Source organism: Xenopus tropicalis, chromosome 1 (assembly GCF_000004195.4).
Source record: "Xenopus tropicalis strain Nigerian chromosome 1, UCB_Xtro_10.0, whole genome shotgun sequence".
Lineage (NCBI taxonomy): Eukaryota > Metazoa > Chordata > Amphibia > Anura > Pipidae > Xenopus > Xenopus tropicalis.
In genome coordinates this window covers 22,780,710-22,802,727 of record NC_030677.2, presented here as the reverse complement: position 1 = coordinate 22,802,727, position 22,018 = coordinate 22,780,710, and the positions used below count along the sequence as shown (strand labels likewise).

The 22,018-nt window shown below is 40.9% G+C and overlaps 1 protein-coding gene across 4 annotated transcripts in view; it reads right to left on the bottom strand.

Annotated features, from left to right (window-relative positions):
* The window catches only part of htt (huntingtin), an 85,006-nt gene that overhangs the window by 18,174 nt on the left and 44,814 nt on the right, over window positions 1-22,018 (bottom strand). For all 4 annotated transcript variants that reach the window (XM_031895313.1, XM_031895314.1, XM_012955737.3 and 1 more), the window contains 22 exons: window positions 21,160-21,237; window positions 20,845-21,068; window positions 20,201-20,279; window positions 18,981-19,142; window positions 17,362-17,417; window positions 17,136-17,284; window positions 16,237-16,373; window positions 15,914-16,030; window positions 13,631-13,753; window positions 12,666-12,901; window positions 11,881-12,023; window positions 11,095-11,302; window positions 9,223-9,364; window positions 8,432-8,611; window positions 7,320-7,496; window positions 6,257-6,333; window positions 5,860-5,998; window positions 4,619-4,741; window positions 4,054-4,267; window positions 1,826-1,971; window positions 415-592; window positions 128-226 (listed from right to left, as the gene is read on the bottom strand). In XM_031895313.1, the coding sequence (XP_031751173.1) occupies window positions 128-226; window positions 415-592; window positions 1,826-1,971; window positions 4,054-4,267; window positions 4,619-4,741; window positions 5,860-5,998; window positions 6,257-6,333; window positions 7,320-7,496; window positions 8,432-8,611; window positions 9,223-9,364; window positions 11,095-11,302; window positions 11,881-12,023; window positions 12,666-12,901; window positions 13,631-13,753; window positions 15,914-16,030; window positions 16,237-16,373; window positions 17,136-17,284; window positions 17,362-17,417; window positions 18,981-19,142; window positions 20,201-20,279; window positions 20,845-21,068; window positions 21,160-21,237 (3,187 nt within the window). The remainder of the gene's footprint in view (window positions 1-127; window positions 227-414; window positions 593-1,825; window positions 1,972-4,053; window positions 4,268-4,618; window positions 4,742-5,859; window positions 5,999-6,256; window positions 6,334-7,319; window positions 7,497-8,431; window positions 8,612-9,222; window positions 9,365-11,094; window positions 11,303-11,880; window positions 12,024-12,665; window positions 12,902-13,630; window positions 13,754-15,913; window positions 16,031-16,236; window positions 16,374-17,135; window positions 17,285-17,361; window positions 17,418-18,980; window positions 19,143-20,200; window positions 20,280-20,844; window positions 21,069-21,159; window positions 21,238-22,018) is intronic.

The window sequence follows — 22,018 nt, the reverse complement described above, 5'->3', positions numbered from 1 at the left end:
TAAACAGACACTAAAGATCCCAGGAGTACCTGGTTGGTTAAGTGATTAGCATCTTCCCATTGTTTCAGTAGCCCTGTAAATGATTTTAACGCGGGGACCAGTAACTTATAGCTACACGGCCACTTACTTTGCTCACTGGAATCTACTTGGTCTTCTTCTGAATCTTCTGACATTTTGTTCTTTCTCCTTTCTGGACTGAGGAGCTGGTCACCTGGTTCTACTGCAACTGAAAAGGCAAGAAAACGAGATAAACCTCAACAAAAATCTGTGTTTAATTCTGTTGGGATGATATTTAGGCAGGTGTCACTGTGATGTTTACCAGGCCAATCGCTTCTTTGCCTTAATGGGACCTACTCTGAGAAAAGAGGTAAGAGGCACCACAGTACAAATGAGGAAAGCCCTGCTGGTACTCACCTGCCTCGAGGATGAACCTTACACACATGATTAGGGAACAGGCGTGTGTCACATACTCTGAGGAAGCCAAAAGGTTCCACAATGCCGGCTGCTGGAGAGTCAGGCAGCAATAGTCAATTACAGCCTGCAGATCCATACTCAGTGGGACTTGCTCATGTACCAAATGCCAAGATATCGCCTGCATATAAAGAGATCATTGAGCAGTGGAAACGCACACTGAACCAGCAATATACAAAGGCTATAAAGTATTCATTCTCCAACATTTACTTTTGCTTCACGACTCTCTTTCTGGGCTAGGAGTGTTTAAAACCTATTTATTCTACAGAAAAATGAACCATGTATTCAATATTAAATTACATCGTTGTATCATTCAGCGTGTAGGTCACTTTTCCTCTGCAGGGACAAAAATCCATTCATTATAAACTAAACTTTGGTTTCAACATCGATGCAAGCCACTTTCATTTGTGCCATTGTACGAGACTGCCTCAGTGGCCTTCAATAAAAGGAAATGCAAAGGAAAATGTCCTGACTGACCTGACTAACCTCAGTCTCAAAAATATGGTATGAAAACCTTTATGTATGAAAGGGCTGTGCCATTATTAACAAGGAATTTGCTTCTATTCAAGGCTACATTCTCTCCACTAGGCTAATGCATCTGCAAGCTGCCTTGTATTCAACCTATACCCGCATATACTGTAACTGACTTGTATATAAAGCTGCTTACATTTTAGGTCTAGTGTTCCTGCAGTTCAGAATAAATGGCAGTTACTCATTAAAGGAGAACTAAACCTTAACAAAAGAAATAGGCTAGAAATGTTATACATTATTTTCTGTGCTTCTGTACCAGCCCAAGGCACCCACAGCCCTTTAGCAGGGAAGATCTGTGCCCCCAAAGATGCCCCCAGTAGCCCACATCTTCTTTTCTGCCGATTCCCAACAGCTGCCCAGAGCCCACTGAGCATGTGCAGTGCCACTGACACTTCTACCAGAATCCAAGATGGGGATCTCCTGTGACAACTGTAAAGACCTATATCATTACTACTATAGAGATGCTGAAACTAGAAGCTAGTGCAGTCACTTTAGTATATAAAATATAGCATTTCTAGCCATATTCATCTTAAGGGTTCAGTTCTCTTTTAATACGTAGTCTTCAGTTCACTGGTAACCTCATAGCAGGATTTCTTACCCTTTGTTTGAAAGGGACGCAAATCCATTCTGTGATTTCACCTCAGAACCCAAGATTGCAAAATTATATATGTCATTTTAATTGCTATTGCCAAAGGAAATTCCCCAGTATTAGAAGGGGATCATGGGAAACCACTCTTTGGATCATGACCCGTAGGTTAAGAACCACAACCTCAAAGCAACTCCTTTCTGCTTGCATGTTAGCCGTTATAAGTATGTATCTTACCTCAACACAGAGCACCATAAACTTCACAAAGTCCACTTCCTTTTCCTGTTGGATGTGAAATTCTGCAGGCAGTTTGGGCAGGGAAACCAAGTACTGAGCGAGAGCTCTGCAGAGGGCCACCAGAGAGCAGTACACGCTGCTGTCACCTGCAAAACAATGACATTTCTGTAAAGGACACGATCGTGAACTTATTCCAATTCTTTGACAGCGGAAAGTAAATGACAGTTCCATATTTCTGTAGAGTGAGTGGTATGAAAGCACAGGCAGCACAGAGAGGGATGGGAGAGGCCCATTATACAGAGTTCATAAACCATCCCTGCAATATGGTAGAGTGGGAAAAGGTATTCCCCTTCCCAACTGAGAAATCCGACAGTAGTTAAGTTAGCAGTACATTACAATATAATAATGTTGGTGAAAACACTAACACTTCTCCAATGAACGGGCTCTTGAGCACTGTGGATCAGCAGGGGTAAAACTCCAATACTTGGGGCTGTACTAAACCCTTTTAGACCTCCTGTCTAAGATTTCAATCTGCTTTATACAGTTTACGTCTGTTAACATATGAACAGCTAAGACTACAGAAGAGATATATGCTGCATATGGTTGTACAATACCTTACCATAGGTTTATGCAGTCTAACAGTGGCCACACCCTTTGCTTGCATTATCTGGCGACCTTAGGGCCATATAAATCACTTTCAATATAGTTAGTCGCTCAGTCCTTCCTGCCTTCTGTTCCGAATCAGGCGCTGCTGCACCTACTGACACAGGGGAACCTTGGGGATTCTGCCACCTATGGACCAGGTGGTAGCTCCAAGGTTCCCTCAGTCAATAGGTGCAGCTGGACATGTCACTTACACATACTTTGAGAACATATGGCGCAACTGTGCCTGATTTGGGATGAAGTTTATGCACAGTTGCATCTATTTTGGCAAATCAGATTGCAGTAGGCGCAGTTTAATTGCATTAAAAAAAAAATCCGTTCGTGTCCCAAGGATGCTGACATTCTGTGAAAATGGTGGGAAAAAGCATGTTCATTGCACTCATAATTACACATGCTCACTACGCTTGCAGACATAAAGTCCTCTAACAGGCGCGTTAGTCCCTGTGGTTAGATGCTGTACCAAATAGGCTGAATGAACAAAGCTGGAGGGTACAGGGAAGTGCAGCTTCTTTCACTTTTTTTATTTGTTAATATGTATTTATTTATAACTTTCTATTAACATTTGATCACATAACAGAATATAAACATTGTAAAGAGTAATAAGTTGCAAGTTATTTAGTGGTGACTAAACATCAAATTTAAATGAAATCAACCACTCAGGCAGGTTAATCTGACCTTGTGGTGGCCCATGTTACAAATGATATCTTAGATGGCCATTAATGCATTCATGAGCTATTCAATCACCTTTGGTTTCCATTCTGGGCTATGTACAGAAACTGGGTTATGCTGTGACTCCTGGTTGATTCCATAAGCTGTATATATTGATCTTTCTCCAATACCACTTGGTTGTTTAGTAAAAATTTATACCAGGTGGTGTGTCTAAAGGTAAAGCTCCTTTCACTTTTAATTCTGCCAATTATAGTTTTCCTAAACAATGTGCCAAAAGAAACATCAGCAGATGGTAAATCTGTCTGACCAGTGTACCAGTGAGTCAATCATATAGCGGCCTGTTATAACTGCCACCCATAATTCTAATCTAATATCTAGAATAGCAAATAAGTGTTGCTACTCAACCTCACCTGAACTTCAAGCAGAGCTTCCAGGAGTATCTAGGAAAGCACATTCTCTCCAGATCGCAACCTACCTGGGGATATACAGTCACTGCTCTGGGTGACCAGGGTCGGACTAGGTCGGTGGGGCACCAGGAAACCCCCCCATAGCCCCTACTGGCATAGTCCACGCCCTCTGCCAACTGCGGGCGCTGGTGCATCTTCCCCCAAGGAGGAAGTGCAGGAGGAGTGGGTTTGATGTTGCCCCTGTGGTGGGGGGGGCCCCAGGCGGCAGCCCGGGCCACCCCTGTCCGACCCTGTGGGTGGCTGTGGGGAGCCAGTCCTGCAGTTTGAGAGCCAGTGATATAATGGATAAGGGTAAGGTTAAATCTAGTAAGATGTGTTACTGAAATGCCACCTGGTGTACAATGAAATGGAGATTGGATCACTGCAATCTTAAAGTCATGTATAAATAGAATTAATTAAATATGTAATTAAAAACCATTTATTCATTACCAAACAGAAGGCTGAGCTTCTCCCAGTAGGCAGTGCTTTCCACCTGCTGCAGAGGCTGCAGAACCTGATGTCCTGCTGGTAGCTGCTCCACACTGCCAGATAGGAGATCCACAATCACTGTCAGTGTTGTCTTAAAGAATGAGCTGTCCTGTTCTCCTGAGATTTGGTGTACACCCAGGGCTAAGCAGGGAGCGAGCAGGCTCACATTGAAATTCTGCAATTTTAATGGAAATATGACATTTAGTGTGGACATTTAGAATGGACACTTAAAAAAAAAAAAAAAAAAAAAAATTCTTATTATTCGTATTACTGTTTCCTATGGAATGATGGAGGAGAATTTTGGAGCAAAATGATACTGACAAAAGACATTTAAACATATAATATAAAGGTGGTAACTAAATTCAGTTTTTTTATATATATAGTAACAAATGCCTGGATATGTTGCAGGATAGTTAGCTCCAATTTAGCACATTGCTTTGCAATAGTGTTTATTAAGAAGCTGCATTGCTCTGTATCTCATTATAGAAACAAGACTCTTGCAGGCCTGCAGAATAAAGCTCTTTACCTTGCTGGTCATGAAGGAGTGCCGTTCTGCCGCAGGGATTTTATTCACCAGTTCTGCTCCTTCCAGCAGAGCAGAATCTGAATGGGTAAAGCACTGGGATCGAACCAGAGACACGTACCATTCCTTATACAAACACATAAAGAAGACACAAAGAATGAGAAACACATTACAGGCAAGAAAGCAATATGACACTGAAGCAGTATTATCAGATCATAATAAGGTATTTTATAACAATGTATTGTATGTTAAGAGGTTTAGAAAATTAATTTGTTAATGGAAAGAATTTTTCCCTTACTGGTTTTTAAATTTGAGCATCAAGCAGAATATCAAGCAGAGAAAAAGCAAGAGCTTCAAGCCCTGCACTGCTGTATACAGGAGTGACAACCAGCCAAGCCAGGCTTCATGATAAAATCTGATAGAAAAGCAGCATAGCCCTTTCAAACTAAAGACGCCTATACATGGGCAGCTTTAAGGTTATCTGCCTTTGTATAGGGCCCTCTGATGGGCCTAATGATTGTTATAAGGCTGAAAATTGGGCAGGTTAAAAAACCCATCGTAGCGAGGACTGGATTTGCTCTTTGATGTGGTCCTTGCCCTTCTGACCTGCATCCCTGTCATTTTGATCCAATCAGACTAAACAATTGGATCATTAGGACATTGTCCACCTCAAGGTGGGCATATGGGGAAATGATCGGCAAACGAGCAGATCTTTCAATGTATGGCCACCTTAAGGCTTGTGTTGCACAAAGAGCTAATGGAGCATGGTTTGTTGTACAACCCCCAGATAACTAAATAATTCCTGAAAACCTGATATTTAAAAACAAAATAGGTATTTAGACCTATACATTAAGGGAGCTCTTGTTTGCTAAACCCCGTTTATTGTGTTGTTTAGAAGTTCACCTGTCCATTGAATGTTTTTTAAAGGGGAAGTTAACTGATATTCACTGGGGGGGGTGCCAATGCTTCAGAAAACATCTCTGAGACAATGAAAATGCACAGTAGAGTAGAAATTGCAACATTCATTTTTTTTTTTTTTTACTCTACAGCACATAGATGCTATGTGGGATCGTGCAAAGGATCTTTGCGGCATCGGGAAACAATGGCGGCTATAAAGCAATAGTACCCTGTACAGTAAAATCAACTAACAGTTTTTTAAAAAACAAGCCATATTTGGTGTCTGAGATACAATATCCTCCTCAGCAGGCTAATTCTCCATTAACCAGACCCAGATATTAATTCACCTTATCAGGGTCCAACGTCTCCAGCGTTGCCTGATTTTCCCCGTCCAGCGGGTGTGAAGTTACCGAAGGTAAGGGGCTAACTGTATCTGGTGCTACGGTCATCCGAAATCTGTCCAGCAGAGAATAAAGTCTTTGGTGTCTGAAAATAAAGGATTGCAGAGAAATCATTTAATAGCATTCCATGTTGTTCAAGCTGATGCATCAGTAAGCAGCTGAAATCTGCCTGTGTATGTTCACCTTAAGTCCTCTGTTCGTTATAATATATCCATGCTGTATAACTTGTTGCCACTATATAAATAACTGATCATGAAGACTCCAGACACCAATAAAATTCAGAGAAATTAAATCAAAACTAAGGCTTTTAGCGAATACTCAGAGTAGGCAGGTCTGACTTTACCTTTGTGCTAACCCACTGCTCTGTAAATACTCCTGCATCCTATCCAGTTCTTCCATCGGCAACTGAGAAATGCTATTCTGCAGAGACAAGAGAGCAAGAGTCAAACAAGAGGTGCAGATAACAATGCCAGCAACAGGGACAAATACCTGAGCTTTGGAGTCAATAGCTGTTAATTCCAATATCCGATATCAGATGCTTTTGCCATTTTTAAAGGGCAAATAGAAGTTATTTTTTGATGGCCAATTGCACGCATGGTGCTTCTGCTCCCTGCTTACTTCAGCTGGTGTTTTCGTACTAAGAAGTGACTGTTTATTAGAATTCAGGTGTTTTCTATCAAAGGAGAAGGAAATCCATTTTGGCATTTTACTGCCAATAGATTCGCCACATTAGTGCCACCTAGAACACTATATTTATTCTGCAGGAAGCTTTACCATACCTGAGTAAACAGTCCTAGAAGCTCCTTCTGTTTGTTTAAGATAGCAGCTGCCATTTTAGCTCCATCTCAGTAGCTTTTGTGCTGCAGCTCTAGCTGCTGGTAGCTCAGATCACACATTCTGATGGGAGGGGGAGTGAATTCTTATGGGAGGGGGGAGCAGGAGAAGGGAAAGAGGAGAGAGCTGCAGACTCAACCCGGGAATGAAGGATTTTTTTCAGAGAGAAAGTCTGATACCCCAGTACATGTGTATACAAAAGAAGACAAGAAATCCAGTGTTTCTTTTGATAGAGGCTCAATGCAGCGTTTCTGTGAGTGCTTATGGCTGTATTTACATAGACCTTTCTAATAAAGTTGCTTAGTTTTTACCTTTCCTTCTCCTTTAAATGAATAAGAGCTGCAAGAAGTAGACTGTGGTAATGTTAGCGAGCAAACTGCACTGGGCTGAGCAGCCTCAAATGACTGCATTCATTTACTTGTTCATGGGCAGATTAACACCACAATATTGATTTCTCATATAGAAGCCTCCCACAGGGATACAACTGGACATTCACCTCTCAATATAACCCACAGATAATTTACAATGGGAATTAGAAAACACCTATGTAAGCAGCCGCACAACTGCCGTACCTGAGGAGTAGCAGCCAAGAGCATTTCCACTCGTCGACAAGCTAACGTGTCTACCATGCGAGCCAGCACACGGAAAGGAGTACAGAGCAGCTTGTCAATGTACAGCAACAACACTGCGCCGGACTGACTGAGATGGATCCCTTCCAAGCACTGCAGTGTTTTCTTTAGAGAGGTCGGCTTGAATTGACAAAATAAACAGAAAGTAGAATCCATATTAAACCAATTATAAGCTGAAAATAAGAATAGGCATTATGGCTAGCAACTCCTCATAACAACATATATCCTGCTAACAGCAAGAACGGCCATTAGCTTGCAGGCATCCCTAGAAAGTTCTTATGGTGTAGAGTTTGCCCCCAGATAAAAGAGATATCCGCAGTTGCAGTATGTTCAATTGGGGGTTACATGTAGTACCGCTTTGCACTTGCTGTCAGCAGCAGGTACATTTCATAGAAACACACAGAATAGTATCACTATAATGCCAAAGCATTAAAGGATAAGTAAACCTTTAAAATAAGTTCATGTAAAATTGTGCTATTCTAAGCACTTTTAGACTACACACTTTTTATTCCAAGATATTAAGGGTTAAAAATACTGTTAATATGAAAGTATTTTGTTACAACAGCGCCACCAGATGGTCACTTTCTGAACATGACCTATTCGAGGACGCTGCTGAGGATGTTGTCAGGAGAAAGAAAGAGGCTGATCTGATGTTTTATGGTTAGAAAAAACATTAGAAACCACAGATAACTTTTCTATCATCTTTCCTAACCAGAAGAACTTCAGATCAACTTCCTCGACTACTTAATGCTGTGAAAGTGACCAGAAGGTGGCGCTGTTATAACAACATGCATTCCGAATAACAGTACTTTTAACCCTTAATATCTTGGAATTAAAAACAAATAGTGAATGTAAATTATAAAAGTGCTTAGATTAGCACTCTCATCAATTTTTCAAACAATCATTTTAAAGGTTTGCTTATCCTTTAATGTCTGAAATGCAATGTGTTGACACTTACCCTTTAAACAGCTAAAATGCAGTTTATTGCGTGCATAGAATATTTGCCAGAGCACCTTACTAAGAAATGACTAGGAGCAACAGAGAAAGCCACTTACTGCTGCCAGGTTTTCACAGCGGGACTGGATGGCTTGAATGAAGAGGCCACTGGCGGCAGAATTTCTGTGGATTGCACTGATGAAGTCCTGAACTGGAGGTTCATGCGAGAGATTTATTAGATCCTGGACGTGATTGACTATGAGCCAGGTCAGATGTTCCGAGTCATGCAGATTCTGGCACTAGAACAAGCCAAACAACAACAAAGATAAGGCACACTACCCAGTATTCTATCATTTCTTAGCATTAGCATTTACTTTGAAGATGTGCACAAGCGGTAACAGTGATATCTTGTTATATTTTAGGTTTAAATATAAAAAATTTTATTATTTTAATAGCTCAGTAGCTTGGAGTTTAATCTTTGTCTAGCTGTGAATGCCCCTATTTGTCCTCCGTGACGGGGGGGATGCCAATCAGTTCACTTCCTGCACACACTGGCAGGGAACAGGCTGTAAGACATGGCCCTAAACACCTTCTTACTCTCCCTAAAAACCCTGCAGCTGTCTGGACATCAGAATGGAATAGCTACAGAAATCTAAGCAATAACAAGTAACAAATCAATAAAGTTGCACACCGGCAGAGAAACTTTGTTTTTAATCTATTATTGCTGGGGTCAGCGATTCTAACAATCACATCGCAGTAGCAGTGTGGAAGGAAAACAATTTAAAAACCTTAAAAATAAACACCAAAGAAAGGATGCTAAAAAAAGCTCATCTGTAACATAAAGGTGGACATTCCTATTTGAAGAACACACTTTACTTTTTTCCATTTGGTTCATACAAAGAAATCTTACCACATAATCACAAAACAGAATCAGCGCTCCCCTGCGCACTATTTCCCTATTACAAATGCCAGGTTTGGAAGTCAGATCTGGATCATCACTCTCTGTTGACATATGAGGGCTCAGCAGTTTGGTGCTGGACAAGCTGTTCCTTCTGTTAACAAAGAAAGAAAAATAAGACTTGAAAACAACACCATAGGCAAAGCTCTGATTGGTTGCTGCTGGACTTGTGGTGTAAATTTGGTTGTTGTTAGTAGAGGAGACCCAGCCGTATTAAAAAATAGACACAGTCCTGCTGTAAATACTACAATATAAGTTTAAGGTTAATGTCCCCTTTAAAAATGAAGTACCCTACTGAATAATCATATAAATTAATCCAGACAGGAAGTGTTTTTTTAAAACCTAATCAGATTTTGTTGTTTCTTCTAGTAAGTAAGATCAGCAACAGCAGCAAAAGGGAATGACTTGTTAGGCACTCAATTAATGATACTTGGCCAGGCAATTATGTCAAAACTGGAGGAACAAAGTGTACGGCTGCTGCTGGCTGTGTAGGAGAAAAACATTGCATTTATGAAGAAACATGACATATTGGATTTGCTCTTACAATGCAAGCGCCCCAGCCATCCGCCCACTCGCACAACACTCGTGTTCAATGTCACTGCTTAATTACGCTGTTTACAAAAGTTGTTTATGTTACAAGGTCCGCAATTATAAGAGGTGACATGGGGAAATGTATAACGTTGTACTCCGGCCTCAAAGACCAATTTATTTATGCAAAAAGGATAGGGATTTAAGAATATTGTAAAAAAGAACAAAATCACAGAGTGTACCTTACGGAGCCTCCAGACAGTAGAATGAATGAAAGGGTAATAGACTTAATAGACACATACCCCTGGGGTATGTGGTTTCATTTCCCGTCACTTCAAATCTTCCCATTCTTACTTTTATAAGCCAGAGATGACTAACCTGCAGCCTAGCCACTTTGTTAAACTACTAAACTAACTACTAGTGACAGATTAAAACAGCTGGAAACTCTGATTTATATCAGTTTTAACTCAACACAATACTAACAATTTCATTGCCTTTAACATAGACTTTGCATTTTATTATATGGAAAAAGTTTGGGAGTCATATTGCAACTTCTATAGTGAAATGGTTGGCAACCAAGCGCGAGCCATGTGTGTGCAAAAATGTCTCCTTTATTCATACTGAATAAAGTGGTCCCCAAACTATGGAGTTGTACCCCCAGCCCACAGGGAGGCTGTGAGCAGTGGTTGGAGTGGCAGCCTGAATGTGAGTTAGGGTTTGGAGAAAGCCTCTGTTTACTTTTATAGATGCTCCTAAAGCAGAGTAAGAGGAAACCAGTTTGAAGTTTTAAATATTTATGGAACTAAACAGAAGATACAACATTACTTTCCTAAAAGGTAATCTCCCTAGGGGCTAAGCGGAAGCCTGGACAAATGTCAGACATCAACGGAAGGTTGGTCTTGGATATAAAATGTTAGTATACCACTGCTCTAGAGCAATGATCCCCAACCTGTGGATTTTTGCTCCCAGTGGCCTCAAAGCAGATGCTTATTTTTGAATTCCTGCCTTGAAGGCAAGCGTTAGTTGCATCAAATCTATGTGTATTGCCAAACCGAGCCTTATGTAGGCTATTGTTCACATAGGGGCTACCACACAGGAGCCAATCACAGGCCATATTTGGCACCTTTTGTTGCTCTGCAACTTTTTTTACATTTGAACCTGGCTCATGGTTAAAAAAGGTGAGAGACCCCTGCACTAAAGACATTATACTCCCTTTTACACCACGTCAAAGCCCGTCCGTATTCTAGCTGTTAAATAGGCCTTGGAATGAACAATTCAGGTCAGATTGTGGCTTACTTGGGAGTTTGGTGCACTTCAGACCACCAGCTGTAGTTGGTATAGTTGATAAGGAGCAGGAACTGGCACCAAAGGAGCACGAGAGATGGATGAGTGGGAAACATAGATTCCACAAGGCCATTCAGGCTCTCTAAGGTGTAGAAGCTGCCATTACTACCATCTCCTTTGAAAAGCCTCATTGCTGCATTTGTGATGCGCCGGAATGTGCCTGTAACAGATTTAATTGCCTGCATTAAACAAACATCAACTCATATATGAATATATATTTCAATATAAAAAATGTATCCTTAGAACAAGGTTATGGAAACACCCTGCTATGGAAAAGCCCACTCTGTACCTAATACTAGATTCAATTAAGTTACCAGACCCATAAAATCCTGAGTAATTCATGATAACCCCTACAGACATTAAAACTACAGGTACCAGAGGGCTAACACAATACACATAGCATGGCATGTTAGAAACTAGTAGAATTCGGAAAAAGACCGGGGCAAGTACAAACCAATTATACATCAAGCTGCAGATCATCTGAGCCACCTGGTGGACAAAACATGAATACAGCTGTTCATAGCAAAGCTGCTTGTTCACCCCACCTTGAGAAATGCATATGGAAGCAAGGTGCACCCTTAGCCATCTGACTGATTTAGGATGTCCGGCTACTGATACACTATAGCACTGCCATGTAATGCTGGCTTTATGAGATCCCTCACAATAACTTAAAGTGAAACCCACAGGCACCAGAGACCCAATGAGCTCTACTTATGTACGCATCGCTGTATTAGTTACCTGATTTGAAGATGTGAATCAAGCACATGAGTAAGGTGCCCAGCTGTTGGCAATAGAAAGTGTGCTGCTGCTCACTCAAATCCACCTTTAGCTCCTTGTACACAATGTCCTCCAAAAGGATGCCCACCAACTGAAGCAGGAACCTGAAATTCATACACGGAAGTCAAGAAAACTGAACAGATTTTTATGTAACAGAACTAAGAGCCTAATAATGAAACATAAAATAAACACCTTTCTGTAATCATTTTTTGGATCTCTAAATTTATCATTATGTGGGAAATTTCATTTGACAGAGACTTTCTAGCCATCTTTGCTTGCTAAAGAAATGCAGAGAGAGCTTGACCACACATTCGACCATACAGAGAGTATGGAGCAAATGGAACCAGCAAAGTAACCAATAGTAAGTAATCAGTAACTACCTTCAAGTGGTAAACCAATGAACATAAAACACTAGCCGATTGCTATAGGGAGACAAGTAATAAGCACTGGCGGTGCCCAACAGACAGACACCCCTATGGCTCTAACTGCTAACCTGCTACCCTGGGTATTACATGCGCCAACTGAGAAGTGGCATATGCAGTACAGTACTTATTAAGTAGTGCTATATTACTGGGTACCCTTAGTATCTGCAGGCAGTATATTATCATAGCTCAACCTGATGTTTATAGTTTTTCATTAAGCCAATGTGTTTCTCCTGTCTGGCTTTCCCAGTCCCAGGACTCCTTCCTTCATGCAACAGAAAAGTCAAAGGAGTTGCACAGTGGAATAACATACACCCAACATACCGAGAGAAGGTTTCCTCAGGGGCCGGCTTATTCTCACTCTGCTCAGGATAAACTTCTGGAGGTAAAGGATTATCCCCTTCCCTAAGGTTCATGATATTCTGACAGCAGATAAGCTTTGGCGACAAGGAGAGCTCCTGTATACGAGACAGAACAATATCCTCTGTGGACTGAGAGATGAGAACTCTGAGAATAGCCAGGATCCCTGATATCCACAGCTGGACGGTGCTCACTGAGGCCTGAAAGAGATATGGGAACATCTATTTATCTGTAAGCCAATGCACCAGGGGTAAGCTAGTAAATGGGGAGAAACCCAAGGTCTGGGTTGGGAAACTACAGCCCCTCCAGAAGTTGCTGAACTACACTTCACATATTACTAGTGCCAGCCAAAAACTGCTGAGAGCAATGACAGCAATGGTTCCCACTTCCAAGTAAATACTACTTATCCTTGGCAACTTTCAAAGAATTCTTAATGCTGCATAAAAGTTTAGTTCATATAACAGGGTATTTTATAAACAATTCAGTTATAACATATGAACAAGATTATACTTGTTTCTTTATTGCTAATGTGGGACAGGCAATCAATGATATCTCCAATGGTTAGAGAATTAAAGCTCTTAGCATGCCCTGACATCTGCAATAGGGATTGGGATAGACTGTGGTGGGGCTTTGGGTGTACCCATGGGCATTTTTTTCCAATAACAAAGCTATTACATAGCTGGCAGGGCCCAACCCCCAAGGCCTGAATCGACAGTGGGCTAATTTTACAGGTCCTGATTAGCCCTGCCAAGTAAATATGATGACGAACCATAATTCCTGATGGGGGGCTCTGCAACTAATTTACAAGACTGCCAGAATGGAAATTGGAAGGGTGGCATAATGCTCAAACCTCGCTTTGTACCGTATACCTAACTAGTTTAACCAAAAGATACATTTTCAATCAGGGAACTAAAACATTTAATCCTTACCATAGTGCACGGTACGACAAACATACTTCTTAATAGCATGTCTACCGGCCGAAGAGCTGAAGGGGCCAAAGTTTCGAATAAAGTATTTATAACGCCGAGAGCATCATGAGAATCTATATGCATCTGAAAGAAACAAGGAAAATTAGCCTACCGTGCTTAGCTTTTAATGGGGTACTACGACTTCTGAACCAAAATTCATTAAAGAGCCCCACACAACACAGAAACCTCTAATATACCTATCCCTGTAATCTGTTTAATAAATACTATTTATATATGCTGAAATTAAGCTGCAAAACAGTTCTCTTTCTGAATCATTTGAAATCCTGGCAGGGGAGGGGGGACTAAAACATTGATGTTGCAAATTGTAACAACTTCTCCACAGCTTACAGACAGCATGCAGGAACTACATAACCCACAATGCATTGCACTGTGATGTTCTTTCCTTATTGACATCACATGTGCAGGGGATTGTGGGATTGGGAGGATACAGGCTGAAGGAAGGCTGAGGGCAGGCGACTACTGTTACATTTTATTTGAGTCACAAAGTAGTCAGCCAGATCAGCAGGGGAACAGGGGGTGGGGCTTAGGGAACTGTTCCAAACCATATTATTACATTAGCAATCATGAAAAGGCTGCATCTTTTTTAATTGATGTATATTGCAAAGATGCTTGAAATTATGTTTACTTTTCAAAAGGTTAAGTTGTGTTTAGGTAGAGTTCCCCTTTAATCGTTTTGTTGACTACTCTCATTAAACCTACACTGCAGAAATACTTTTAAAGACACAGATACACACATAGACACTGCCAGGTAAAGGAAAAGGCTTTGTGCGCTTTTGGTTGCCCTGTGGGTGCAGCCAGCAGTGCAAATGATAGCTGATATTTGTGAGGAAAACAAGCCGATTTCTAGGTTGGACTGGCCCACCAGAATACAGGGAAAATTCCCAGTGGGCCCTGATCTTGTGGGGGCTCCACTGGCTTCCCACCACTGTTCGTAGCTCCTTAATCACTGCAGGAAAAGTTTTTGCTCATTTCAAAGATAAAGTAGAAAAATGAAAGCATTCCACGGTGAAAGCATTCCATCTGTGATTTTTTTCATTACAGCCATTTCAGCTAGGCAAAGGGAGAATGAGAGACAAGAAGCATACAAGAACTGGAAAATAAGTAATCTGGCCATTTCTGCAGTGATCTTACTGGCTTCTCTAGGGTTAACAGAGCGCTCATTGTCCAGTTCTGTAGTGATCTTACTGGCACGTGTGCGGTTGAAGGAACAGTAAGACCAAAAAATGAAAGTGTATAAAAGTAACTAAAATATAATGTGCTGCTGCCCTGCACTGGTAAAAGTTGTGTGTTTACTTCAGAAAGTCTACTATAATTTATATAAATAAGCTGCTATGTAGCCATGGGGGCAGCCATTCAAAGGAGAAAAGGCACAGGCACATAGCAGATAACAGATAAAACACTATTGTATTCTACAGAACTTATCCGTTATATGCTATGTAACCTGTGCCTTTTCTCCAGCTTGAATGGCTGCCCCCATGGCTACACAGCAGCTTATTATATAAATTATAGTAGTGTTACAGTAGCAAACACACCAGTTTTACCAGTGCAGGACAACAGTGCATTATATTTTTATTACTTTAAAGCTCTTTTATTTTTTGGTGTTACTGTTCCTTTAATGGAGTGCTCAGTATCCATCAGGCATGTGTGGGGTTAATGGAGCGCTTGTTAGCCATGTCTGCAGTAACTTTACAGGAATGCCTGGAGTTAATATTCAGATTAGCAATTTTCTATAGTGATTATACTGACATTTCTGGGGTTTTACTTGTTATTCATTTTGTGGAGTAATAATCTTTGCATGTCTTAGTAATTATAATTCAGCACCCATGTACCCCACTCCCACACTGGCTTATCTCAGTGGCTGAACTTTGCTTGGCATAAAAGGAATTATTTACACTTTACCGCTGTTTATATTTCATTCCATCTATCTAGTCCTTATTTGTATGCCCCCCATTGGCTACAGGCTGGCTATAACTCATGTAAAGTTTAGATCACACATACTGATAGGGAAAGGCAATTATAACAGATGGTAAGACATGCCTTAAATAACTCTAAAAGCTTATAAAGTGCTTTCATTTACACAGAGCGACAATACAATTTCAGCTCTATGGCATTCCTGTTTACCAACCAAACTGCTCTTTGCCCATCCGGCAATCTGCACAGATGTGACTGCCACTATATATAACGGAAATGTTTCACATGGGAAATCACGTTCATCGTTCTTACCTGCTGCTTTGACAGCATTGGTAGAATGACATCTGCAATCTGCCGCGACAGCCTTTTCCATTTGTCTTCGTTCTCTTTGTGGCACTGCTGCAGAACCAAGATGAACATTTCCAGCACCTGGGATCCAACATAACACACAAAAAAGGGACTGATTTTAATTACTTGCAATTTCTGCTAAATAAGCAGCCATGATTGCAGACACGATAAGCAAATGCAGCCAAAAAGAACAGGAGTACGGATGAAGGGACAGAGCTTGGACTTGGAAAGCAATATAAAACTAAAAGAACAGACTGAGAGACAGTGGGACTGTGTGATTTTATTACCTGATGGTACTGAATAAGCCTCAGAAGCATCGATACCACCACCTCCTTCTGGGTTTCAAGCTCTTTCCCAGCATCGGCTTTGTTTGCTCCCCTCAGTACAAATAAATCATGGACGATGGGCTGAAGAGCAGGGATGGCTGGAAACAGTACAGGATACATATGAATTCATTTTCCTGCTTATTAGCATCTATAGGAGCAAAGGGGTACTTACATGCCCATGTTATTCTTAGACTATTTGCAATTGGTCTTTATTTTGTATTATTTATTGTTTTTTCAATTATTAAGCTTTGTGTTCAGTGGCTCTCCAGTTTAAAATTTCAACAGCTATCTGGTTGCTAGGTTTCTGTTTACCCTAGCAAACAGGCAATAGTTTGAACAAGAGACTGTAATATGAATAGAAAAGGGCCTGAATAGAAAGAATGAACAATTCTATAACAGACTAGAATATGAATAGAAGAGGGCCTGAATAAAATTCTAGAAGAGGAAAGCAAATAACTCAAAAAGTATTAAAAAAAAAAAAATGAAGACCAATTGAAAAGTTCTATAGCATACTAAGTTACCATAAAAGTGAACTACCTCTTTAAGTGTAGGGACTGTTGTTTTACCATTATAATCACTTAAGCAAAAACACAATCTCCTTCTAAGTTGCCCTGTAAGGGCGAAGACACACTGGGCTATTAGTCGCTGCAGATTTTTAGAAAGTCGCTGTGAATAATTGGTGCGCCTAAAATCACCGTGTTAACTATTCACCCAATGTGTCTTCACCCTAATACTTTCCAGCAGGCTGAAGTTACATCTGCAGATCTGAGTTGAGTCCAGACTAGTTATAGGCCCCACAAATTAAGTTAAAAGCAGTGAGGCCTAGAAATAGTGATATATGTGAAAAGGTATAAATTTACCATGTGTTACTGCTTTCCTCCCACTAGCCATGATGCCGTCACACAGCTGGATGATTTTGGGAATCCCAATGATCTGCTTTGAGTGGTAACGCTCATATGACAAAAGTACCAAGAAGAAGAAAACATTGGGAATGATGGCTTCCGATTCCCTGAAGAATGAGTAAAATATATATATAAATATACATCAGCAGCAAGATTCCATTGTAACTTAAAGGCAGAGGGTTACCTGAACTGGCCCACTTCAATGTATTCAAACTGCTTCAACACAAATCCAATAAACACCTGCAGGAAAGAAGAAAATCACATGGAACTTGTGCATTTCTCATATAAAGTGATGTTACTGTGTCTTATTTACTTTAGCTCAATGCTGCAAGTGTATGTGGCCAGTCTTTCTATTGCTTGTCTCACAGTGAGCTACTATCTGAAGAGGAGTATATAAGAGGTGTTATGGACCCCAATTAGTTGCAGATGTAGGAAGGAAGACTAAGAAGGATAGACAGTATTGCAGTAAGGCAAGAAGAACACTTGCCTCAGCTGTTGTTGAATTGCACCCTCTTATGAAGGCTGCTGGAAAGGGTTTTGAGAGTTTTAGCTTATAGGAGAAGGAAAGGTAAAAAAAAGTACGCTTAGGAATGTGTGATCTGAGCCAATCAGCAGGAAGCTTCCTCATAGTCTTATAATAACTGAGCATGTACACGGGTCTTGGTGCAGGAGTGAGGCATTATGGGAACTTTCTTTACAGAGCTCAGCGTTTTATTTTCCTATGAGGCTTCTGATCATCTGAACGGGAGAAATATGGGGAGACTTAAGGGCACTATTGAGAGAACTGAAGGTATGCCTGCAGCTGGAGATTAACTCTTTATTAGCCTTTCCTTCTCCTTTAACAACAATAGAAGGGTCATATTACCTTTTATATTATTATTTGTTATAATACCATAATGAAAAAAATAGGAGCCTAGCATATGATTCAGGAGCAATGTTCTCTGCAAAGAAGCAGCCACAGTATGTCTCAGCAAAAACAAGGAACAATCCCTAGAAGTTCTGGAATGAAGGACCAGCAAAATAGGTTCAGCCCTAGTGGCCAACCTAAACTTGAGACTTACAATATTCCTCCTGGGTCCATGATGCTCTATTAATAAATTTTATTTGTATAAATCCATCTTATAAAAAACTAATTGTTCCATAACCTTCTGATGGACATCAATCCAAGCAACAGGGCCTAATAAAGGTATCCCTCTCCCACTGGCTGAGCAGCACTGATTTAGACACATTACTAAAGTAGAACAACCATAGAGGATTGCGTTAAAGTGGACCTGTCACCCAGACATGAAAATCTGTATAATAAAAGTCCTGTTCAAATTAAACATGAAACCCAAATTCATTTTTATATTAACACATCCAAACCCATTATAAAGGCATTTAAAAATCCCAGCTGTCAATCATATATTGCTTGCCCCGCCTCTATGCCTTAGGCATAGAGGCGGGGCAGACAGTAACTTTAGCTTTCCATTCAGCACTTCCTAGATGTCACTGCACATCTCACTTCTCCCCTCCCTCCTCCTTATCTAACTGTGTAGCCAGTGCATGGGCATGGGCATCAGGCCCCCCATTCTATCACATAAACAAGATTTTGGCATGATACAAAGCTTGCCTTAATAACAGTGTCCACAAAATGGTGCCTGCCTGCTTGCTTTGATTGAGTAATTCCAAGACGGAAGGAAACAAGATTTATATTATTTATATAGAGTAAGTAAAGTTTATTTTGCTCAACTAACAATAAAGAAAATAATTTGGACTTATTTCTTAGGGTGACAGGTCTTAGAGGAGACAAAAAACAGCACGTACTTGATCAGAGTCAAGGAGGCAATAGTTGACGCGGAGCTGGACCAGTTGTGCCAAGAGATCCAGAACTTGCCTTTGAAGCTGAACTGAGGTGGTTGTTGTATACTGCTTCAGGGCTTTTATAACCAAAGGCTCAAACAGACGGATGTGATTATGGATCGCATTCTGACAAAACAGGACCGTTACTGCATGATACAGATTGGTAATAACAAATACTAAAACATATGCATTTTTATAGTACAAGGTTAACTGGGGTTTCTTTTCCCTCATACAAACTAATAATGGAAATATTAACAAGGAGCATCATGTGCACAGCCACATGAGGGTGTTTCTCCGCCTGCATATGTACGCAGACAGAGACCAGCCCCTACGCTGGCATCAGCCTTTCCCCTTTGCCTGCACCTGGAGCCATTGCCTCGGCCCAGGTGCAGAAACACAAAGTTCCAAAACTTGCAATTATGCATTTTGGAGTTAAAACACGCTCCACTTACCTGCACCCAGGCTGAAGCAATGGCTCTGGGTGCAAGCACAGGGAAAGAGTGATGCCAGAGTAGGGGCTGATATTTTATCTGCAGGCCAAGAATCAGTGGCATTAAGCTTGAAGACAAGCCTTTGCTTGAGACATTGTCCTGGGAACCAGTAGCCCCGAGGTGTTAGTTGACACCTTCAGGCTTCTTTGCAGCAGCAGTGTGCATGGATAGAACAAATCCAAAGAGCCCCTGGGAGCAAAGGGAAGAATGGAGGGCCTTTTGAGCAATCCCGGACCATGGTCCTGACCAGTGCTCTCTAAGGCACATTGGGCACCCAACTTTCAAAGACACTAAAAAGGAGATGGAAGACAGAAAAGGCAGGTAGCAGTTAAGATGCCACTTTCAACCTTCCAATGCCCATTCTACAGTTGCAGGATCTTCATTCTCATGGTGCCCCTGCCCCCGCCCCCACCAAAGTAGGCAAATAGATTTGGCACTTCCACCCAGAAAATATCTTGCTGCTCATCTTTCCATGGTAAGTGAATGGGGTTTCAACAATGTGCACTATATGCAATATTAAGATAAAGCCACAAAATAGCATCAGAAGCATTTACAATATATATACCAGGGCAGTGTCTGGTCATGCAGGCCACTTACTTCCCTAAGCCTATTTAATAATTGTGTATTTGTAAAAAAATAAATGTTTCCAGTTTACTAAAGTCTTTTACTGGTATGGTGACAGCTTAATAATACCTTGTCTGTTCGATGCTTAGTGACATTGCTGATGCTGTTTTTCAGCTGAGAGGAAACCTTCTGAAGGACATCAAACCACCTATAAAAAAAATAGATGTGGAGAATCAGTGGCAGCTACTCTTAGCACATTTGTGAATACACATTTACCTGTGTTACTGAATACACCCTGATTTTCTAAGAAAGTCATGCAAACATTAAGTAAATATGGGCTAAGCATAGCTAAAAATGTAAAACACTGATTTTGTAACCTGGGAACTGGTGTTGTTATACGTTAGAGGAAAACTGGGTGATATGATACAAATCCTCAAATACACAGAAATTAACTGAACATTAAGGGTGAAGACAGACAGGGTGATTAGTCACTACAACTTTAAAAACCTGCAGTTGCGGCAACTAAAAAAATACAGTTGTGGTGACTAATCGCAATGATACCTCCATTAAAATACACACAAGATGCTGTGTGCGAAATGTACTGTGCGTTACATATCGCTGCAACTTTTTAGCATGGTAATTAGTCACAGTGACTGGATTTTAAAAATCGTCTGTCTTTGCCCTAAAGCTTAAAACTGTAAACAGAGATGGAAGAAGAGAAACTACAATGATACAAATTAGGAATAGAAAAAAATAAAGATAAAGGCACCCACCCTGATGTGTCCTGTTCTTGGTCAGCCTGCACCATGTTTCTTAGACTTGCATCTGCCAGTGCCTGAGTGAAATGGGTGTACGGCGCCATGAAGCAGTAATGGTACAGCCCTGGGCGAAGGTTGGATGAGCCCAGGCGTTGAGCTTTCCCTTGACATTTACTGGGGTTTGATGACATTGCCTCGAACTGAGAAGCCAAGTTGGTTCCAAAAAGGGTTTTCAGCAGCTTATTTTTAAGGAAAAGTGAGCGCCAGTGTTAGGGAACATGTTATAACTATATGTACATAATACTTTGAAATGTTGAAAACTTGACTTACTTGCTGGACACAAACAGTTGCCATTACTGGTTCCCGACTGAAGCAGGACTTCAGATATCCCAATATTTCTTCAACACACTATCAAAGAGAAACATTTTTAAGGAAAAGGAAAAAGGACCCGTGTGCTCCTGGTCTAAGGGCGAAGACACGCGGTGCGCTTAGTCGCCGCAACTAATCTGTGTTGCAAAAATTAGATCAGTTCACCTGTACTGAATTATTGTTAGGGCAAGTAATTCCTAAGTAGGGATGCAACAAATTCTGCCTTTTTCAGCAGGATTCGGATTCACCCGAATCAAAGTATCTGGCCGAACCAAATCTTTAAAATCATGTGACTTTTGGTTACATGAAGACAGGAGTAAAAACATTTTTAAGCTGGTGCTTCTATTTAACCCTTCCGTAGCCTAATTTCCATATGCAAATTAGGATCCGGATTTGGTATTCGGCTGAAAACTTCACAAAGGATTTGGGGTTCGGCCGAACCCACAAATAATGGATTCGGTGCATCCCTATTCCTAAGGTGAATAGGTAATTATCAGCCCCATAGTGAGTACCCAGTATGTAAGAGAGATCTGCACTGGGATTTGCCCATCTGCCACTGTGACACCTGTAGACGTTCTCCCCAAGACACACTCTCTTCTACATCATTGCAAATTCAGTGCTGTTATATTGGATAATCACTGACACTACAGTCTCAGAAAACTGTGCAGTGAATTCAACATTTCGGGTAGTTCAAACCATCACTTCATTCCAAAATGGCTTTATAAAAGGCAAAATGCTTTTCCTTTTGTCAAAGGTACAGCACAGCTGAATCACAAAATATCCATCTACCTTCTACAGGAACAGAGAAGAGACTTTACCT